At 39.0% G+C, this 22,486-nt stretch overlaps 1 protein-coding gene across 1 annotated transcript; it reads left to right on the top strand.

Annotated features, from left to right (window-relative positions):
* The first annotated feature begins 1,058 nt into the window (after positions 1-1,058).
* LOC117296683 (palmitoyltransferase ZDHHC18-like) lies at positions 1,059-21,528 on the top strand. The gene is made up of 9 exons (XM_033779714.1): positions 1,059-1,129; positions 2,074-2,234; positions 6,591-6,746; positions 7,654-7,791; positions 8,454-8,505; positions 11,017-11,119; positions 13,394-13,503; positions 15,480-15,591; positions 19,475-21,528. Exons 1-9 carry the CDS (start codon positions 1,059-1,061, stop codon positions 19,865-19,867), a joined length of 1,296 nt encoding a protein of 431 aa, XP_033635605.1. The 3' UTR covers positions 19,868-21,528.
* The last annotated feature ends 958 nt before the right edge of the window (positions 21,529-22,486 follow it).

The following is a 22,486-nucleotide window of genomic DNA, read 5'->3' on the forward strand; positions in this document are numbered from 1 at the left end:
GTGTTGTGTTCATTTGGTGAGAAGATTTCTTTTACAACCTCGTTAATTGGAAGACAGATTGATTTCTGTGTAGCTGCTAGGGCTTTCAATTCAATTTGCATACAAATGACAGTTTGGAATTGAAAGTGAATTTATCGGATCGACATTCTAACTGACTAGGGAAATGGCAAGTTTACCTTGTTGACACGTCCTTCGGGCTTGTTTTTTTTAACACTGAGAAAGTTACCATGTGTGCAGTGTACAGTACATCAAATGGAAGTCTTGTGTTATTTGACTTTAAGTACATTTGTAATACTACACTTTATCAAGAACCCTGGCCAGCCAGTCATTTTTAACGATTTTCATCCACGACACTAGGCAAACCGAAAACACTAAGTACGAGCAAAATCTTCTTCTTTCGCGTGTCATTTCAAAGTAATTTTTCTGATTGCGATGGATAAACTACACCGTATTGTCATGGTTACATCGACCTAAACACAACCTACAGTACAAGTTCAGTAGTGCATGGTGTTCCGTGTGGTAACTTGATAGATAGGGGATGTGGTCTGCGGTTGTTCTACAGTTCCACTTTCACAGGTACATAGTGTTTTCCACTTGCTTATGTTGGCTTTAGTTTGAACGAATTGCACCACGTCAGTTTGGAGTCGATTTACCGGGTAGATGCTGATTTGATCCAATGAAGTTTCACACAATGTACAAGTACACAATGTCAGTTATGATGGTGTGAAATTGTCTGTCGATTTTGGCAGTGGATAATACAATAAGTTGCTTACTTGCATTGAAGCGTTCCTGGGACTTTTTTTCGGCTTCTTTGGATTTTTATTTATTTAGGCTTTAGCTGCAGCTCTAGCCTAAACACTTTCATCATTTTTGAAGCAGTGCATTGTACAGTGTTTTTAACATCAAACGGAGCCTAGAGCGGCAGACAGAGGCTAACCGAAGGTTTTGAAAAAGCCACAAGACTTCAATGTCTTTTGTAAGAAAATAAAGTTCATTTAGCTTAGCGTGCAGGTACATTGTACAACGTCACTGGAGGTATATTTTCAATTACATTGAACATGGACTTTACAAGTTGTAGTTCCCTTATGGAAAACCGTCTGACAAAACAATCAGGGGCAGTCGCCAAAAGGTAACGAGGCAAGCAGTCTTGGCGTTAAAACATGTGCAAGCAAAGGCATTTGTGAGATGACATCTTTGAGTTCATCTTGTAAGCGGTCCCGACACCTTATCTGAACCAACAGTATCACTATCACTGCTCAATCACTGGCATAATCTTCCATGTACTCGGTGTACTCGGTGTATTGTGCAATACACTCCAGGACAACTTAATTTGTTTGGTTTGAATCTGTTAGGAATCATACACAGGAATAACAAACCGGGTATAGTGTTACCAACAGTATCTGACAGCATACATGTACCATGTACATCGGCGATACTGTCCGGTAAAAGGGGGGCAACGACATACATGTAGAAACAGGAGATCTTCCTGCCACTCACAGTGTGTTGTCGTGTTTCTAATAGGGGGCTTGAAACTGAGAACACGTGTGTTGGTAAATTCGCTCCAATGCTGTCTAGTATACATGTCTGTACTACACACTACTTGTCTAATAATTACATGTAAAAATGAAGGCCTAATGCCTTTAAGCTTTTTGTAAAGTACCCCCACCATTACTAAGCTAGTCAACTAGTTTTTTTACCTGTACAAGTACACTGGCCTCCAGGAAGTGTTTGTAGAAGCCCATGGATTGACATACAGTGCAACTGACGTACATGTACATTGATAGTTACTCAACTTATAAAACATAAAGTTACCCTCATTGCGTCAGCTTGCATAGCAACAGGCATTGGCTTTAATTTAATATAATCTCTAAATTGTCTCTAAAGGGTGCCCCTTACCAATGAGACAAATGATTTGGTGCCCTTGCCCTTTCAAAAATGAAGCATACAGGCCTGTAGCATTGTTCACCACCATACAAGGAAAGTCATTCACTAAACAGTGCATGTGACCACACACCATTGTAAATGTCATTGATTTTATAATTGATTTGTTTTGCTTTTTTCTCTCATCATCAGCTGTCCGTTCCTGGCCACGCGTCTGTCCTTTGCCATTCCCGTCGTGGGTGCCCTCATCACCATCTTCTGCCTTTCTGCGTTACTGCGCACCAGCTTCAGCGATCCCGGGATCATTCCACGTGCCACGCCTGATGAAGCAGCTGATATAGAACGCCAAATGGGTAAGTTATACAATGCGCAAGTTCAATATGCGCATGAATTGTCAGAGATTTGTACAATGTAATAGTAAACATCATGGACATAAATTTTGAAACAAAAATGTGTTTTGAGGAGTGCAAAGAACTCTTAACAATAATTTAAAATGGGAGGGGGCATGTTACAAGCGCTTCTCATCGAGAAAGGAATTTCATAGTGCGACTGCAAGACCAAGGGCACTTCTGTTGGAATATCTTACAGACACTGGATACCTTTGGTAATTGTCAAAGACCAGTCTTCTCACTTGGTGTATCTCATCAAATGCACAAAACAACAAACCTGTGAAAATTTGAACTATTCGACATCGAAGTTGCGATATAACAATGGAAGAAAAAACACCCTTGTCACACGAAGTTGTGTGCTTTCAGATGCTTGATTTCTAGACCTCAAAAATCTAATTCTGAGGTCTCGATATCAAATTTAAATATTTTAGTGATAAATTACTTCTTTCTCGAAAACTACGTACGTTACTTTAGAGGGAGCCGTTTCTCACAATGTTATATACTATCAACAGCTCTCCATTTATCGTTAACAAGTAAGTTTTTATGCTAACAATTATTTTGCGTAATTACCAATAGTGTCCAGTGCCTTTCAGTGGGAAACTTTTGCAGGGGCACCAAGACCAGGGCAACAGAGGTCATGGCCTTCGTGGCCTCCGTGTCTAGGCTGGCTTTGAGATACAATGTACATCATGTACAACATATGTACACGTGCGTGATTGACACTGCACTTTGTTGGCTTGAACTGCAAAAACATAAAATATTGATGGTCATATTTACGACTGGGGGCAGAAGCGTTCATGCGCATGCAGAGATCTACTGGATGAAGCCATGCACGGGATGGGATTATTGAAAGCATACTTGATGAGTCGATCAATTTAAATTGTACTTTAGGAGATTTGTTGGGTATTGATTGCGCGGGCGAAAGAGGACGTCATAAATGTCTCAAATGGGGCCCAATGTCGTATGAAGCTATTTAAAAAATACCAAATTGAAACATTAATTGCTTGACAAATACATGTAGCTCAGATTGGCGGGAACCCTTTTAAGCCATTATACACTTTCGGTACAGAAAAAAAAAAAAGTTCACAGATTTACAAATAATTTACAGGGTTTACAGAAGGTAATGGTGAAAGACTTATCTTGAAATATTATTCCATGAAATGCTTTACTTTTTGAGAAAACATTATAACAATAGCAATTCTCGATAGCAAGAATTACGGATTTATTTTTTAAACACATGTCATGACACGGCGAAACGTGTCCCGACTCCAGTGACTGATTGAGCCTAAATTTTCACAGGTTTGTTATTTTATATATAAGTTGTGGTAGACAAAGTGTGAGCCTTGGACAATATTGTTTACCGAAAGTGTCCAATGGCTTTAAAATATATATATACTCTGCACTGATACTAGTGCCGAGTTAAAAAAAATACTGCTTAATGGCAAATTTCTTTGCTAAGCAAAAAAATGTTGGGGCTTCAGGGTGTAACCTTTTTTTTTGCTAAGCAATACTATTCTGTGCTTAGCAAGTTTGCTTAGCAAGTTTTTGTGCTTACAGGCTTTGTGAATTTGGCCCATGTCACATGTCTTTATGCGCACACTGGTTTGATGCGTAGGCCCTACACTTGCCATTTCAGTTTGTGCCCCTGGCTGGACCTCTGAACATAATCTGCATTTCACAATGTGTGGATATATGCGCACGCCTTGCCCTTGATTGTGGCTGCCAATGTCATTTGCCTTTTCATCAACTGTTCAAGATGCATGAAATACACTAAGGCAATAATACCAAGGCACAGAACAAGCATTCAGACTGATCGGCCAGGGGCAGTAATGTCAACAACATTACTGCTGCCCCACCTCCCACAGCGTAGAATCCCTACTGATTATAAACAGCTCCCCTGTCTGTCTGTCACCCTCTAACAATCAGTGCAGGGTAGTCGAGGGAAGAAAGTGGCTTCACAACCATGGAGAAAGTCAGAACTTAGACCTTGATGAAATGTGGACATGCGGGATGCAAAAACCTTCACATTGATTTGATCTTGATGACCTGTATTCATCTTGTTTATAGAGGAAGGAAATTTTCTCCACACCTTGACCCAATTTTATAGAGCTGCTTTTAAAAGCAGAAAAGAGTGCTGTAATTGTTCCTGCTTTTAGCAATGGCAGGGTGCAGTCACAGATATGATTAGTATTTTGACTGGTTACCATATTCTGGACAGCATAATTTTGTTTTACGTGAGCATTACCGCTCCACATATTCTGCGATCTGAAAAACGCTAACACCTTTTGAAATTTAAATGTTTAAATATTGTATTTGTACGTGCTAGGATTAAAATAAAACATTCAAAACACCAAAGTTGTACCTTGCCTCTAAGCAGCTCTTAAAATTGAGCCATGTATGATCGCAAGGGCACACATTCAAAACACAAAAATCACTCTTGGTGAGTTTCCCTTCAAAGATAAAATTGTGACAGAGTGGCAACAAGACAATCATTATAAAAACCCAATGGGAGATGATATTTTCCCTGTGACGGCGAACCTCGTCTCTGATGTCTGTAGGTGCTCCTCTAAGACGTCACCACAAAGCACTGCTGGCCAGGGATTCACAACCTCTTTACTTTAACTACTACAAAACGACGCGCAAGTCCCATGAAATTTATTGTAGGGCACGACATGTTTTAAGGGCGCAGAGTACAGAATTCCCTAACCTGCCGTGTTAATCCAGTCTCAACGTAGGTAAACGTCCCCCGAAGCAAGACAACATGCTGTGGGCTTATCCATACACAGCGCTGGTTGAGGACAATAAATGTAATGGGATATATCAGGAACACGTTCTCATTGGGTGGGTTGGCATTTACATGAGTATATGGTCAAGACAGTGTAAGATGCACCTAGACAATACTGTGGAAGGCTCTTTTTATTTTTAGAAACATTGTATACTATGTATGAGTCATGTTTTTAAAATCTGCATTTATGTACACAATGTACAATTGTACATAGATCGCACACATTGCTCAATGTTACACAGTCCTCAAAATAACCAACAACACACACATCAATTGCTGTGATGCCTTGCGCTTTTGCCGTGGTGCCCTTTGCAAAGTTTCAATACAAGTTAACATTTTTCCTCATTCATACAGTACATGTTGTACACAATGATGTAAATGTACGTAGAGGTGCCCTTATCAGAGTAAAACTGCTGTGCCCCTTCGAGAGTGAAGTTCAAGGCTTGAGAGGGCAAGACCATTTTCATTTTTGCAGAGGGCGCTTCCATTGGACATTGGCAATTCCTAGAAGCTATGGAATGGGCACCAATGTAAAGACTAGGGTAAAAGGGGCCATTGCCTTCATGGCCTGCATGTAGTTCCAGGCATGAATCGCAAATGGGCAATCGAGTTTGTAAATTGGCCCAGCAATCTTGCATAGCAAAATATTTACACACTAGCATGTCTAGTCATGCTTTTTGCATACTGAATTCTGAATGGCAATAAATGCCATTTAAGTAGCAATTGGTGATCAATCCACATTAGCATTTTGCTACACCATACAATATATTTTAAGTAAAATTGTTCACTGACCGTGACAGTTACTGATCGTGAGAGAAAAGTTGAACGCATTGCTCAGTGTACACCTAATGTCTGTGTACATTGTGTGTATCCATAACTAAGCAACAGTGCGTAATCCATGGACCTTCAACTTGCTGAAGGTACATGTATTAGTGTATGACAATGAATGGCAAACCTGTACACTGTACATATACACATGTACATATATAATAAAAAATACAGTTAGAAAGTACACTGTGCGGCTTGCTGTACAGAAGTACATTCATGTACATGTACACATTAGTCAGACCCTAAATCAAGTATTAATAATCAAATATAATTGTTTTTTACCTTGGTAAACACCGATGTGTTTGTACGTGTGTACCTAATGACCACCAACATAGTGAGCGTGGCATCAGTCGCGGCGTGTGACGCGCGAGATACCTCAAAAAGGCTTATGTACACTAACATGTCTTGAGGGAAGTTTTGAAAAAAGCCAGTGATAAGGAAAAGTTTATACAAAATATAGGATTCAAACTGCCTCTATGTACATTGTGTAGCTACCGGGCAATCTTGGTGGTCTAGTTGGTAAAACACTGCTCTAGAATGGCAACGGTCGTGGGTTCAAATCCCACCCAAGTAATATGCCCCCGAAAATGTTTTCACAGAACTCGGGAAAGTACTCACTACACATGTATACAGTGCTAACACACACCGGTGAAAGGGTAGCCTAAAGCCCAAATTAATATTTATTCTTCTTCATTTCATTTTTGCAGAGGTACCCAATCCCGATAATCCGACATATCGGCCGCCTCCCCGGATCAAAGAGGTGGTGATAAATGGTCAGACCATCAAGCTCAAGTACTGCTTCACTTGTAAGATATTCAGACCCCCTCGGGCATCCCACTGTAGCCTCTGCGATAACTGTGTCGGTAAGAACCACTTTTTCTTCTTCAATTCTGTGTGAATTTAAGATGACGTTCGGTTTTCGAAGTGCTGTCATTTACGGTTTAAAGGCACTAGACACATTTTGTAATTGTCAAGGACCAGGTATTCTCACTTGGTGCATCTCAACATAATTTCAAATCTGTAAAGATTTGTGCTCAATTGGTGAAATAAGAAACAGGATTGTGGCACAATTGTGTGTCTTTCAGCATGTCTGAAAAAGGTTTCAGGTCTGAAACTGGTACTGCAGTAAGTAGTGCCTTGGAACTGAGCCAATATTGCATGGGTTTTCCCCTATTACTTGTATTAGGGTGTTTCTTTCAACTTGTACACTTGTTCCAGCTTTACGGATAGAACTGAACATTTCCGCACTGTCTCCCATTCATCCTGTTATTGGCAATTGGATGGGTAAAAAAGGGAAGTTTTTCAGGGATTTTTTCCCCTTAATCCACTACTTTCTCAACTTTTTACAAAGCACTTAAGGTGCAATTATAAGTGTCTTGCTCAAGGCCACAAGTGTCATGACCAGGTATTGAACCCACACTTTGCTGTTGACAACACCAGAGCTTGGGTCTGGCCTTGGGTCCACAACGCGGGACACCACTGGCTTGACACTAAATTCACCGGCCTCGGGCCTGTGGTCCAATGTAAATTTTGAGCCCTGATGTATGAGAACCAACTAACATTCATGCAACTTTTCAGCTGATCAGCTGATTTTTGTTTTTTTCTTTTCTAAACAGTGTCATAGAAAACGGGGGAAAATTGTACAAAGCGTGATCAGCCATTTCCTCTTTATTGCAATTTTGGCATGTCTGTTTTTATTTTTTAAACATTTATCTGTTTTTGAAACCATTTAATTATTTTTCTTTATTTTTCTTCCTATTTTGTCTGCAGAACAATTTGATCACCACTGCCCATGGGTGGGCAACTGTGTGGGGAAGAGGAACTATCGCTTTTTCTACTTGTTTATCGTCTCCACATGTTTACTTGCTATCTATGTCTTTGCATGTAATATTACTACGATCGTGCTGCGTAAGTTTGGTTTGCAAATCACCCCTTTTTTTGATGGCTTTACAGTCCTGTATGCCTTGTTATTGAAAGGGCAAGGGCATGTTGGTAAAGGGCACCCTATTAGGGTAATGTAAAATTCTACAGAGCATTTCAAGGGCACATACATGTATGCAATGACCAGGGGGCATGGAGGCATTTGCTTTGTTGCCTACATGTACGTGAAGCATTAGGCCTGGCTCAATCCCATGGCTGGTGGTGGATGAAATGAGGGGATATCGCGTCTGTAAAAGGGCTGATGGTGGCACTCCACATAACTAAAAGTCATTCATAGAACTCAAAGTCATTCTTGCGACGATGACTAGAGCAAGCTAGTCGAAACGTTGAGACCAATTCAGAACTGACTCCGCGGCAGTACAGTTAATTACGGTCCTATAAGCTAAAGTAGTAGTCCAGTCTATTTTCTATACCATCCGCCCCGGTAATAGTTAAAAAGCAGGACAGTTCTTTTCAGAACTGAGAAGTCTCCCGAACCTCCGATTATCTACTCCGAGGCAGTAGAATAAAGCAAGACAGTTCTCCAAGAACAAACTCTACCTGGCAAGTAGATACACACATGGTGTTACCGCAAACCAAATATACATGAATTATTGCATTTTTTTTTTTTATTTTTTTTTTGCCCACAGTGAGCAACGATGCTGGTGGATTCTTAGAAGCGTTGAAGAGGACCCCAGCCAGATATCCTTTGCCCATTTACGTGACTCCTATAGTCTGATATCCTTTATCTATAAATATCATGTGTAATTTTGTGAAAGTTTTGTATAGCTTTTGCTCGTACAGTTTATATGCTTGCATGTGTATAATAATAAACAGTGCTTGTATAGCACTGTTCCAAATAAGCTTGGGCGATACCACGATATTATCGAATACCGCGATACTAATTTGGAAACGATTTTGATATAGATCGATTTGGTTTTAATCGAAACATCGATATGTCGCGATATATCGCGACCGATTAAGTATCGCAATAACGCGATGTATTTCCTAGCTGAGACCACTTGCACCCCATAGGTTTGGAGTAAAACCCGAAGAATAGGTCATTAGAACACCTCTCTTATGCTAGGACTGTCTCTTCTACAACTTTCACTGGGAGTTTGAAGACTGATGATGTCAAATTTAATTAATCGCGATTATATAAAATATTGCGATATATTGTCGGCGATATATCAAGCATAAAAAAAATCGATATCGCTCAAGCTTAGTTCCAAAGAGCATGATTTAAGCGCTTTACAATGAAATCATTACGAAAAATATACACAAAAATTGTGAAAATAAACCGAGCAAATCAATCATGAATAAGCGCCTTGAGTGCCTTGTTGGTAGATACGTGCGCTACATGTATATTATTGCTATTATTTATCATGCCAAGTAAATGCCGGCCTACAAACTGGTACTCTTTGTACATTTACAACATGATGTCATACATGTATGTACACACAATTTCACCACTAATGGGCCATATTTTTGACCGCGTGAGGGCGCTCTCAATCACTTCCGGGGGTATATTCATTCATACCCAAAACAGTTATTAAAGATTGGAACACATAACCACCACAGACATCTAATCCATCACGGACAATAAGACTTTTAAAGGAGCCGTTATAATCCACCTCTAAAACAAATTGAAACTACGGCGCAACACTAGTGACAGAACGCCTATTAATCTGTGCAGGGCGAATCGCGTATACCCCCGGAAGTGATAAAAGTACTATTTATAGCGCCCTCGCGCGGTCAAAAATAAGGCGCATTGTGTCTACATGGTCTAATGTAACCCATGTAGATCTCCATCATATTATTCAGAATTGTGGACAATAGTTTTAGATCAGGCCGAAGATAATTGCCGTCATAATATGTCCTTTTTTAAATATCACAGCATTATGAATCTACATATTTCTTCCTAAAGTGACAACTTCAAGTAGAGTCTTTATTGAAGTCCCCACTCTGATAGGCAGGAATAATTGTGCTCTTCTCTGACGTCAATCTGTCTTGGAGAGGCACTTTGCAAATATAATGAGCTGGGGATGTTATTGAAAACTTAAAGGCAGTGGACACTATTGGTAATTACATGTACTCAAAATAATTGTTAGCATGAAAACTTACTTGAAAACAAGCAATGGAGCTGTTGACAGTATTAAACATTGTGAGAAACGACTCCCTCTGAAGTAACATATTTTTTGAGAAAGAAGTAGTTTTCCACGAATTTGATTTCGAGACCTCAGAATTAGATTTTGAGGTCCCGAAATCAACCATCTAAACGCACACAACTTCGTGTGACAAGGGTGTTTTTTTCTATCATTATTATCTCGCAACTTCGATGACCAATTGAGCTCAAATTTTCACAGGTTCGTTATTTTGTGTATATGTTGAGATACACGAAGTGAGAATACTGGTCTTTGATAATTACCAATAGTGTCCAGTGCCTTTAAAGGTAATGTCTCTGACATGCAGAGACTGTTTGTCAATAGACGTATAATGACATTTAAAGGGAAGGCACACATTTTGTTATCACTCTTGTTAAATAGGAGACTTTCCAACGCTAGGTGGCAGCAGACATACCGGGTAAATGTCCATTGTTTACGTAGTTCTGAACATGCGCATAATTCTGAGAACAATGGATTTACCCGGTAAGTCTGCTGCCCTCTATCGTCCCAGAAAGTCTCCCATTAATGGCAATCAAAACTATTGATTAGAAGCCTACAGCAGGTTTCGATTGCATAATTCATTTTGAGAAACATCTGGAGAAATGTGGGTATGAAAAAAGAAACAGTTTTTATGCCCGAACATTTGCATCTGAGAAGAGTTACCGCAGTAATTTCTATTGGAACATTTTAAGGGGCACCCCAGATTATCCATTGCCCTTGTCTCTAACCAAGGGTAAAGGCCGAGTCACACTGCAGCGACAACCAAAACGATAACGATACTGACGCAAAGAACACATTCTATAGGTTAAATTGCTCCACGCAGAACACTCACACGCTTACAACCAATAGAATGGGTTTTCTTTGAGCCGTGATCGTTACTGTTATTGTTATCGCTGCAGTGTGACTGGGCCTTAACAAGTGCTGGATGGGTCTGGTGCGGGCATCTAGACCTGGCTATAACCAGGCTTAGAGTATTTTGTAGTTATTTTGTTGTTTGTTTATTCATTGCTCATTATTATTTGTTGGTGTTTCCTTGACTTCCCTGTACTATCATTGAGGCCTTGATATGCTTCATATCTATATGGTCCGTACTAGGACTGGCTGGCTTCCATACGTACCTGGTGGCATCCAGTCAAACTACAAATGAAGATGTAAGTATGACGGACGTTCTTGTCTCCTGTGAAAATCTTGCTTTGCAGAGACTTTTTTTTCCCAGCCTAATACCGGGATTCGTACTTTTGTTTACTGCATTGAATGCATTTTGTAACTTTTACTTTTGTAGAAATGCATAAATTACATAAATTAATTGTATGTCAAATATCGTCAGAAGCAGAAGCTTTCTAGGCAGCTTTTGCGCTTGCAAAATCGTAGAAAAAATTCCGTATGAACATGATTGTTTGAACATGTGTTTTTATTGTTATCGTTTGATCTGCCTGTGTTCTGTAGATGTGTTCTGCTCCTTGTATCTTTTACATTCATACTTTTCTCTTGTATACATGTTTTTCACAAATGAATTATTGATAATCTTTGTTTTCTCATTATAACAGTACTAGTGGCTTCTTGCAGGTAAATCGCGCTCTTATCTGGCGGTCCAGTATCATTTTCCCTGGTCACTGGGCAATTTATTATTTCTCTTAAACCAATCTAGGCTCACTGGAAAATATACTGCATGTGCTGCCAAATATGTAGCACACTAAGCTAAATCAATCACAAGAACCATCTCTACCCTCACAGGTACCCATTTACCCCTGGTTGAAGAGAAGTAAATGTAGTTAAGTGTCTTGCTCAAGGACACAAGTGTCATGATCAGGATTTGGTCCGATGCACTGAACCACTCGGGTTCTTGGCATCTCTTTATTGAGGGACTTTTGGGACGCTAGGTGGCAGCAGACTTATATGAACAAGATAAATCCATTGTTCTCGGTAATGTGCGGATGCTCAGAACTACGGAAACAATGGAAATTTACGCTGTATGTCTGCTGTCCACCTAGCATTCCAAAATCTCCTATTGAACCATTTTATGACACGCAGCGCGCTAACACGCTCCTATCCTGGCCGCCATTTTGGGAGTCAAAACATACACAAATAAATTGACTCCCAAAAAATGGCGGAAATGGTAGTCTGTGTGGAGGTGCGTTCCACATCGTCAATAGACGATTATCATGAGCTGTCACCATCTTGGTCATCTTCCTTGTATCCAATAACGGAAGCAATGAAGGCAAATCATTCATTATACAAAAAGAAACCAGGCTTTTTGTCCTTCCAGCCTCGGTTTGGTTATATTGATTTGAATTGAAGAAAATCAAGATGGCAGCCCTATGATAAAGGTCTATTGTTATGATTGTATTTGATTGTATTTATAAAATGTTTTTTTGTGATTTTGCATTGTGTACATATTACAGGAATTAATTATTGATCTTTATTGTTTGCTTTTTATCTGTCCATATTCTTGAGAATGTATTTTCTATCCCCTTGCATCCCAATTGAATATTTATTTTTCATTTTGTGTCGTGTCATGGCTGAGCGGTTTAGTGCTTCAAACTCAAGCCCTAGTCATGGCTAAGTCTTCAGGGAGTGGATTTGAATCCCAGTCATGACACTTGAGTCGTTGAGCAAGACACTTGACTGTGATTGCTTCTCTCCACCCAGGGGTAAATGGGTCCCTCGTGGGGGTAGAGATGGCTCTTGTGATTGATTTAGCTTGGTGTGTAACATATTTGGCAGCACAGGCTGTATACTCATAAGGGAGCTGAGATAGTTAAGGAATGAAATTGATCGGCCCAGTGACCAGGGGTAATGAGGTATGAGTGCCATGAGCGTCATTGAGTGACGGATTTGAGCGCTTTTATTTGTTATTAGTTATGATTACATCATTGTGTACATATAATCAGTTGTTGATATTTTGTTATTTTTTTTTTTCTCTTTGCCATCTTCTTCTTTTAAATATTACCTCTTTCATAATATTATTGTACCATGTATTTCTGATTTTACATTTATAGGAATGAATGGTTGATCTAATGTATCTCGCTTTCTCTTTATCCGTCTATTGCTCTACAGATCTATTCATGTTTTTAACCTGTCCCCATTTATCTTATTCATATGCATCCTGAGTTTACATTGTGTATTTACTCCATTAATGAACTGTTGTTACCACCCTGTCGCTGAAGGCAGCTGACATCAAACGCCTGCAGTGTGTATATATTTTCGGCCGACCGACTCAAAGCAGCAGCGCTGGAAAGACAGTCTGTGGTGAGAGTGCAACCAGTGACTCCTGTGGGGTACCCAGTCTGTGGTGAGAGTGCAACCAGTGACTCCTGTGGGGTACAATGTGAGGGAACCACGGGCGAACGCCTATAACTAATCTAAAAATGAAGATGAAAGGTTGATCGTGATTGTTTTCTTTTTTATCTGTCTGTGTTCTGCAGATAAAAGGCACCTGGTCGTCCAAGAGATCTCAAGATATATTTAATCCTTACAGTCACGGTTCTGTCGTCAGTAACTGCTGCATGGCTATATGTGGGCCTTTCTCACCAAGGTAAACATAAAATGACGTCAACTATAACTGCATCCACTTGTATGATTTCTTAATACTGAATTTCATTCTTTCCTAGACTATTTGACTGTCCTGTAGCGTAACACCATAAGCCTGTTTGTGATATGGCGGACACAATGCTACAGCACCTTAATGTTTAGGTAAAACTGTGTGTATTACATTACATGTACACCCATCACGTCCGCCATACCTCAAAAAGGCTTATTCCACTGTAAGCCAAGCCCACTATACCGCTCACAAACTGGCTCCACTGAATCCCAGAAGCTCAAAGGAGTTGCAGTGAGCTAAATTTTATTTGATGATTTATGCAAGTTAAATTTAATAATTTGACTTGGCTTTTGTACGTACTGTAGAGGCTTAAGTTCTTCTCTGAATTATAAGTTTCTGTCATAAGAAATGCTTTCAAACAAACGAGTTTTAGGTTTCTTGGTAAAACTACACATGTACATGTACATGTATGCCAGCTTTGGAGCTGGAATTGGAGAAAACTTTGTGCATGTAGATGACACATTGTAGGTGCCAAGACTTACCGACAAGATTCATGTGCATGTACATGTACAATGATGTAGAACAATCTCTTCATCCTTAAAGTAATTTGTGTAGCCTCCTCCTCAAGCCTTAATAGGCTTAAAACTGATTACATTTGCATTTATATGTGTCTTACTTGATGATGTCTTAATATTGCATTTTTGTTGTTCTATGCCTAAAGTATTCAAGTCTCATCCCGTGAGTCTAACCAGGCTCAAACACGATTTGATTTGCATACTTGATGTAAATTGTGTCTACATGTACTTATTTGAAGCCATATAATATTGAGTTTTATTCTTCCACAGCCTGTTATCCCTAAAGTGCCTTGTGTAGTCTTCAACCCAAGCCTAACAGGATATGAATGGGGGATTACATATTTGCATTTATATGTTATAATCGGTGTCTTCTTGTACAAACCGCAAATGACGTCAGTTTGTACATGTATTATGTACTTGAACCTGTACTTGTGTGATGTCCACAAATACTGACTTTCATTTCTTCCCCAGCCTCGGTTGATCATACAGGATTCATTCATTGCCCATCCCCCCCCCCCCCCCCCCTTTACAGAAAAGTACCTTGTCTACTCTCCAACTCGAGCTTAACTGGCTTGAATGATTGTATCTGCTTACTGTATGCTATTTAAATGAAAGTACAATGTACATTGGTAACTGCTGCCGTTATCAAAAAAATTTTGATTTATTATTTTTAGTAAATTTACTGTGTACTTTATTTGTATTTGTGTAATCTGTATGTTGTCTGATAGTTTTGATGGATGTTTTATTTTCATGACTTGTTAGGTGAGGAGCAAGACAGCATTTGTTTTCATGCTGGTCAGGATGAAAACTATATGAATTGAACTTAATTGTATTGTATTGTATTGAATTGAAATGAATTGAACGATATCATTTAACACTTGTTTCCCCATTATACATATTCATGTATAGCAATGTAGCTTGCTGGACAGGATGAATACTATGAATTGAATTGAATTGTATTGAAATGAATTGAATTGAATTGAATTGAATTGCACCTTATTATTTAAGACTATTTACACTGTACATGTAGGCCTACATGTACATGTATTATATTCACTTATTTTCTTGCTGGTCAAGATAAATGCTAATTTGAATTGAATATAATTTTACTGTACCATTTTATGTGTGTACATATGATATTATACATGTATGTATTATATACTGGTCGGGATGAATGCTATTTGATTTGAATTGAGTTGAATTGAATATTTAAAGGTATTTACATAATAAACATAAGATTTGTGTATTTTCATGCCGTCATTATGAATGCTACATGTAATATTAGTTGCTAAACTGAATCAGCCATTAACATATATCTGCATAATGAGACATATTTATTCACTGTCTGTATTTAAGCATATTTTAATACAGAGTTCCGTTTTATTTCTCTGTCAGCCTGATTGATCGTAGAGGGTTTGTGGTCCCCGCTGAACCATCTGTAGTCTCCTCCTCCAGCCCTACCAGGCCATTACACTCATACGGTAGTGCAGCACCTACACATGCAGTTGTAAGTACTTATAGTCGCTGGTAACATTTCTTTGCATCCTGTAAATCCTAGTGACTAATAACATGGTTTAATTTGCATGAATGATGTCTGAGTGCATTCAAACCAAACCCATTACATTTACTAATAAGAATACATCAATATTATAGTAATGTTTAAACCCTTTAGCTCTCTGGATGGTTTACTGGGATCCGTCCTCACTCAAACAAAAAAATTCCAACATCATAGGAAGTGTAGGTGACTTGTATGAATAGCGGCCGGTTTATACTTATTTTAATGTCTCAAATTTGAATTGAATAATTCCCAACAATTGAGCTGTGTTCAACTCGTGCGAAACATTCGCTTCGAAAACAGCCGTGTGACTTCAAAACTCTCATTCGCATGCGCATCCGCAGGGGAGTACAGTGTTGCATTCGCTTTAGGTTTGAAACTGTGATGAAATTGGTCCCTTGTTTTTTGTCTGATCTGGAGAACTTTTAGTTGGGGCGGCCGGACAAGGAACCACATAGTCTTACAATGTTGTTTGATCACAAATGGTTCAAGATTATAGACCTTTTTATGGGAAGCCACAAATGCATAGCAAAAATAAATAACCACAGTTTGTAATAATTACCCCACAAATATTACAAAATGGTGTTTAATTTGTTGGAAACAAAACAACCAATAATTAGATCTATTCATTTTTAATTGAAGATACAGAAATTAGAATTTGGTCACAACATCTGTTAACATAGTTAACACTAGGCCATCCATGCCAACCAGTGTTGTTTGTTTGTCAACAACACAATAAACCTTTTTGAGGTACATTGTATGGCGGACGTGATACGCGCACGTCACACGCCGCGACTGATGCCACGCTCACCATGTTGGTGGTCATTAGGTTTACGTGTAAATGCCGCGTCGCCTAAAATGCGCACTCAACTGAATAACATGCGTTCTATTTCTATGGTCAATACGCACAAATTTACCACAACTTTACAGTGTTGTAGCATTGTGTCAGCCATACCTCAAAAAGGCTTATAGAGAGGTCTATGTTTATACTTACAAAACAGTCCATAGAATATGGATACTTGCCTTGCACATTGTTTCTCACCTGCTTTGACCATCAAGCCACCAGTTATTGATTATGTGCAGTGTCCAGTCCACGCAAGCTTTTCTTGTGTACAGCTACAGACCCCAGTATCCGTTGTGGCAATTCGTTGGTAATGGGTTTTTGCCGTCCCTTATAGAGCTATGCAATGTGGTGATGCTGGATTTCGTTTGTGGAACTCCAATTGCAGCCTCGTTGCCAGGGTGACCGATCTCGGCCAACATTTTCTCCCAGCATGCACTGCTAGCTCATAACCCCTAGCAATGGTTAACTGGAATGTGCCAGTATATGGGACTGGTTAATTGGGCCTTTGGCAAAAAATCCAATCATCGCACTGGTATTCCGATAGAGCAACTGGTAGCCTGCTATTCTTCTTTGATCTCTTTGCCTATAATTAGAAATAGTTAAAACCCTCAAGCCACAAGTTGTTGTTCAGACGAAAAACAAAATTGTTTTGTTATTTATCTTTACATGTATGTTACACATTTTGTTTTTAAAGAACAATCTTACCATTTATTACTGAATATATGAGACACTCAAGGTATTTCATTGGCAGAGAGTCGTGTTTGGCTTTGCACAGTGGTCGATTTGTCAGTGTTGTTAATCTCAAAAGGTGAAGTTTTTGAGATACACCCTTTTGCCAAAACGGGGCCGAGATGTCTCAACACTAGATCACTAAGCTAGCTTGGTGGCTAGAGACAATTCAAATCCTATAATGTATGTGTTAGCAGCGGGTAGCGCAAGGATTTTGATTAAAAACAGCTAGGGATGTACAGTGTACGTGTACATGTACATGTACAAGTCATTTTAAATTTCAGTTTTTTTTTCAAACACTCTCGGTCATCCTGTGGTTCGAGCTGCATCTTCTTGTAACAGTCCAGCGAGAGAGATACCTAACCCGCTCCTGTCTTTGTATTTTTTTTTTGTTCTGCACCCGTTCGTCTCCTGTAGGCTCAAGTAACTACAGACCCACCACCTCCTTCCCAGCCCCTGGGCATAGCACCCTTTATCCAGATAAACAACCGAAACTGACGACAGACTGCCTGCCTGCTGCTTAACCCCGCTTGCTCATGTATGTATGCATGCTTGCTCGTTATTTTTACTTTTATTCAGTTCTTCATTTTTGGGGGTAACAAAACTGTTTTCCTCTTTATCAATTTTAAGTTGCCACCATATGTTTCAGATCATATTATTTAGTATCCACAATGAATTAATTTAGCATGATGGAAATGAGAACATATCGTGAACTATTTTCTTTGTTTTCTTTGACATGTACATGTATTGATGTAACCCATTTGCTTTTCATTTAATGATTTCACCATGTGAATTTATTCTGCTACACATGTACCCCTTTGCATTCAATAATGTGTACACTAATTGCTTCAAAACCAAAAGTGTACGAAAACTTATAGGATAGCAGGCTTAGTGTATGATAACTTAATGTAATATGATAGCAGGCCTAAATGTAAAGTTTGCAGACTACGTTGTAGAGAACACTACTATCATCTTAAGCTTTGTAAATGCTACGTCCAGTATGTCAGGTATGTAAATGCTGATAAATATGATATTTAATATTATTGCGTAGTTAGACTGTTCTAGTTCAAAATGTACTATTGCAGACCTGGTACATGTGTGGGAAATTAATGCTTTTGTAATTTGGAAAGAGGTTTCCATTTTCAAAGTTTTATGTTTCTGGAAGAAAATAAGAAAATTGGAAAAATTTCATGACCTCCTACGCCCTGGTCTTGGCCTTGGCGTTCCTCAAAATATTCACAAATAACTTGTACATATTTCTAATTGACATTTAAGGATTTGGGTACTTTTTCAAAATGTCCATAGATTTACATTAAACTTACAGGGTTTGAAGATAATGATAGTGGAAAGCTTCCCTTCAAATATTACTTACTGAGGTGCGGTAGTTTTTGAGAAATGAGTAAAACAATGTCATGAAAATACGTTTGTAAATGATTAAAATAATTTTCATTACATTGTTTTACTCATTTCCCAAAAACTACAGCACCTCAGCACGTAATATTTTAAGGGAAGCTTTCTACTATCATTATCTTCAAACTGTGTAAGTTTAGTGTAAATCTGGGGACATTGTTTTTTTTTTTCCTACAAAAAGTACATACACCCTTTAATTGAGGTGTACATGTATACCTTGAGCAAGTGGCAGAAGTTCATTCTTTTGACCCTTCCTATACCACAGGCTGCCCCAAAGTATCGCAGCATTGTGTGCTTCTGTTTGTAAAGGGGCCAATTCCACAGCACTGCTTACCACGCAGTTGTACGCTTACAGCGCACTGTAAAACTTGTGAATCTTTGGTTTATAATTGCAGAATTATCTCCACAGTCTTCTGTGGTATTTTGTGGCAAGGATAATTTGCCTGGTGGTAATATCAGGAAATCCAAAGGCCTATTATGTACATATGTACTCTAGACTTAGTCTCCGCAGTCTCTTGCGGGATTTTGTGGCAAGGACAATCAGGCCTCAGGTTTATGTACTACATGTATATATGACTGTGGACTAACAGTTTGACAGTCTCCTGTGGTATTTAATGGTAAGGGTTAGTTCGGCAGGAGAGTTAACAGATACAGTTTATCACTATAGTTAACAGGTTAAGTTATAAAGTACACACAAGTACCTTTTCTGTTGGTTCTTACTGCTTTAACTTAAGTGTTCAGTACTGGCTTATATACCTAATGATTGTTTGTCTGTAATTTGTATACTTCATTTACTTGGTTATATATTTTTAAGATATAAAATTAATCAAATCTTCACTTTGGTGATCAAAGAATTTTTCAGATAGTGAGGATTCCAACTCGCGCCTCTCTTCGAGTAGTGACTCCGAACATCAGGACAACAAGGCTGGTCTCTCCGTCACCATGACGAGCACATTAACGGACCAATCGGCAGAGCCGTCACCTTTCAAAGTGGCCAATGAGGTGATGGGTCAACGCTCAGGGCCCACGTCCAACGGCAAAGTCCTGCATCTAGGGCAGGTCAACTCGGTGCACCCGTCGCCGACGACGCCAAGGGAAACCCAGCCGTTGCTTGGCTCAGAGATGACAATGGGCGACATCGACAAACAGGGTCACCAAACGGTGACCCCTAGGAGTACGGAGGAGGGCGGAGACTCACTCCAAGGGATGAGTAATTGGGGACTGGTTAAGCTCAGCTCAGTTTGAGTTTTTTATATATAAAATACATAAACAAAATATCTGTCTGTATTCATATAGGATATTATACATTATTGAAACTGTCTTTATATTAATGCTTACATCAAATAATGCAATGAAGCCTTTATCGCAGCTCTCTGTTTTCATTTTAGGTAGATGTACACGTAGGATTTGTAGGCAAAATGTACAACAAGCACCACACATTTACAGCATTCAGTGTAGGTTCACATAGATCGGTAGTGCAGAAAACCATTTCCGTTTGCATAGATTTGTCGGTAAATATTATACAGCGGTGGAAAGCACTCAAATGTACTGAGTGCAGAAAAATTACATACATGTAGAACAGACAAAAAGATAGACTGGTGTCCAGTCTGAATCCTTCCAGTCTTTATCCTCGAGTATAAAGACGGATGCGGTTCTTACAAACCAAATGGTTTCATGGGATAGACTAAAAGCATGCAATGGTCCAAGCCCCCATTGCATTGGAGCAATTTTTGTTGAAGCTTCTAGCCACACAATTTGATGAAAAATGCTATTTGCGACTTGGTCCCTGAATGATTTCCGCTCGATGTAGAACTTCACTAAGGGAATATTTGTTGACTTGTTATTGCAAACCTCATTATGTACTAATGATTACATTTTTTTTGTAAACTTGTTTTCTGCCCTGCTCTGGCCGAAAATTGTCTTTTTTTTAAAAGAAACTACTTAATCTGCCCTTACAAGATAGACATTGTGGGTGTTTTTTAAGTACAACCTTCACTTATGGGTTCTCTTTTGATATTGTGTGGTTAACCCCACTTTTTTTAATGAGAATAATTTAAGACAAGGGATGAATAGAAAACAAACACAGAAAGCCTGCAACGTCTCTCTACTACAGCTGCTCTACATGTACATGTAGATCGGTAGTTTCTTCAACTCCCAGTAAGAAACCATGAGAGATTGTCTGTCAAGTACATGACCTGTGACGTACATGTACACGTACATGTACCCGTACATGTACCCGTACATGTACCCGTACATGTACCCGTACATGTACCCGTACATGAACACCTACTTACATGTACATGTACATTTTTCTTTGGAGCAGATTTGGATGGTTCATGCGAACTACATGTACGGCCTTTTGTTGTCTGCTGCTTTTTGCTGCCACTATCGCAAAAGGGTTAACAAGCACAGGCCTGATAACTCACAGAGGCAACAATTGCGGTTGCCTTCATGCCCCCTGGCCCTTGAAATGCTCAAGTAGAAATTTACAATTTCCTCATAGGGTGCCCTTTACAACGAAAACAATAAATGCCTTGCTGCCTGTTTTCAAGAAAGCACTTAAAAAACATCTTTTTCCTTAGTGTCTGTTTATTGCTTTATTGTTCATTTGTTGTATTATCTGCATTGCTGTTGTTCGTTTAAAGCGCTGTGGTCATGGTGGTCTAAATGAAATGGCGCTATATAAAAAAAACCATTGTATTGTATTGCTGTTAGCATACAGGCCTGCAAGCATAAATACATGGACAAAAGTATCATGAAGAAATATCTTTTTCATCAAAGGCTATTTAGTTTCAAATGTGTTTAAAGAACCTCAGTTGTGGTAACTTTTTGCAATTAAAGGCAGTGGACACTATTGGTAATTACTCAAAATAATTATCTGCATGAAACCTCACTTGGTAACAAGTAGTGGGGAGAGATTTAGTATAAAACATTGTGAGAAACGGCTCCCTCTAAAGTGACGTAGTTTTTGAGAAAGGGGTAATTTTCCACGAATTTGATTTCGAGACCTCGAGTTTAGAATTTGAGGTCTCGAAATCAAGCATCTGAAAGCACACAATTTCATGTGGCAAGGGTGTTTTTTTTCTTGCATAGTTAACTCGCAACTCTGATGACCAATCGAGCTCAAATGTTCACAGGTTTGTTATTTTATGCATATGTTGAGATACACTAAGTGAGAAGACTGGTCTTTGACAATTACCGAAGGTGTCCATGTCTTTAACAGAAAGCAGGTCACACACACAGATGCAGGGTGACTTACAATAGGTTTAGGTTTTTAGGGAAACTAGGGGGTCCCTTTATGCATGTTGTTAGTAAATAACACTCTTACTGTAGGCCATGTTTTAATTGATTTAGAATTGATAGTGAGTATTTGTATACGATCATTTATGTTTTTGTTTCACATTTGTCCATTGTGAACGTTTATTTGTGGTGTGGATACTACATTGTGTAACTTTTGAAAATGCAAACTCCTCCCAAAAATTGCCCAAAATACAATGCAGGAGCCATAACATTCCTTAAAAATTACCTAAAGAAGCCAAAAAGACATCCCTTTTTGTCTGGCAACTAACACCTTTTAAATCCATAAAAATGGATATCCACAAACCAGTTGGGCTGCTGACTGCCAAAGGCAGATTAACTGCTCACCCATTAAGTTTAATGAGCAAAGTGATTCAATGGTAACACACTCGCTCAGTGAAAAGGATGTAAGCTTTCTGATTTTGTTGTGGTCAAACTCGGAAGTTCTTCAACGGAGCTCACCTGCAATGAATATGATTATTTTTGTAATTGGAGATTCGAATTTAGCACTGGCGTAAATTTGAAATGCTGCACTTATTATGATATGAGGAAATGGTCCTTTCTTTG

This window comes from Asterias rubens, chromosome 11, assembly GCF_902459465.1.
Source record: "Asterias rubens chromosome 11, eAstRub1.3, whole genome shotgun sequence".
NCBI classification, from domain to species: domain Eukaryota; kingdom Metazoa; phylum Echinodermata; class Asteroidea; order Forcipulatida; family Asteriidae; genus Asterias; species Asterias rubens.

What these genes read in the sequence shown, in the direction of transcription:
- LOC117296683 (XM_033779714.1), top strand. Translation starts at nt 1,059, where the DNA reads ATGGACTTTACAAGTTGTAGTTCCCTTATGGAAAACCGTCTGACAAAA. An exon ending in TCAGGGGCAGTCGCCAAAAG is followed by an intron (nt 1,130 to 2,073) that starts GTAACGAGGCAA and finishes TCTCATCATCAG; the next exon opens with CTGTCCGTTCCTGGCCACGC. An exon ending in CAGCACCTACACATGCAGTT is followed by an intron (nt 15,592 to 19,474) that starts GTAAGTACTTAT and finishes TGGTGATCAAAG; the next exon opens with AATTTTTCAGATAGTGAGGA.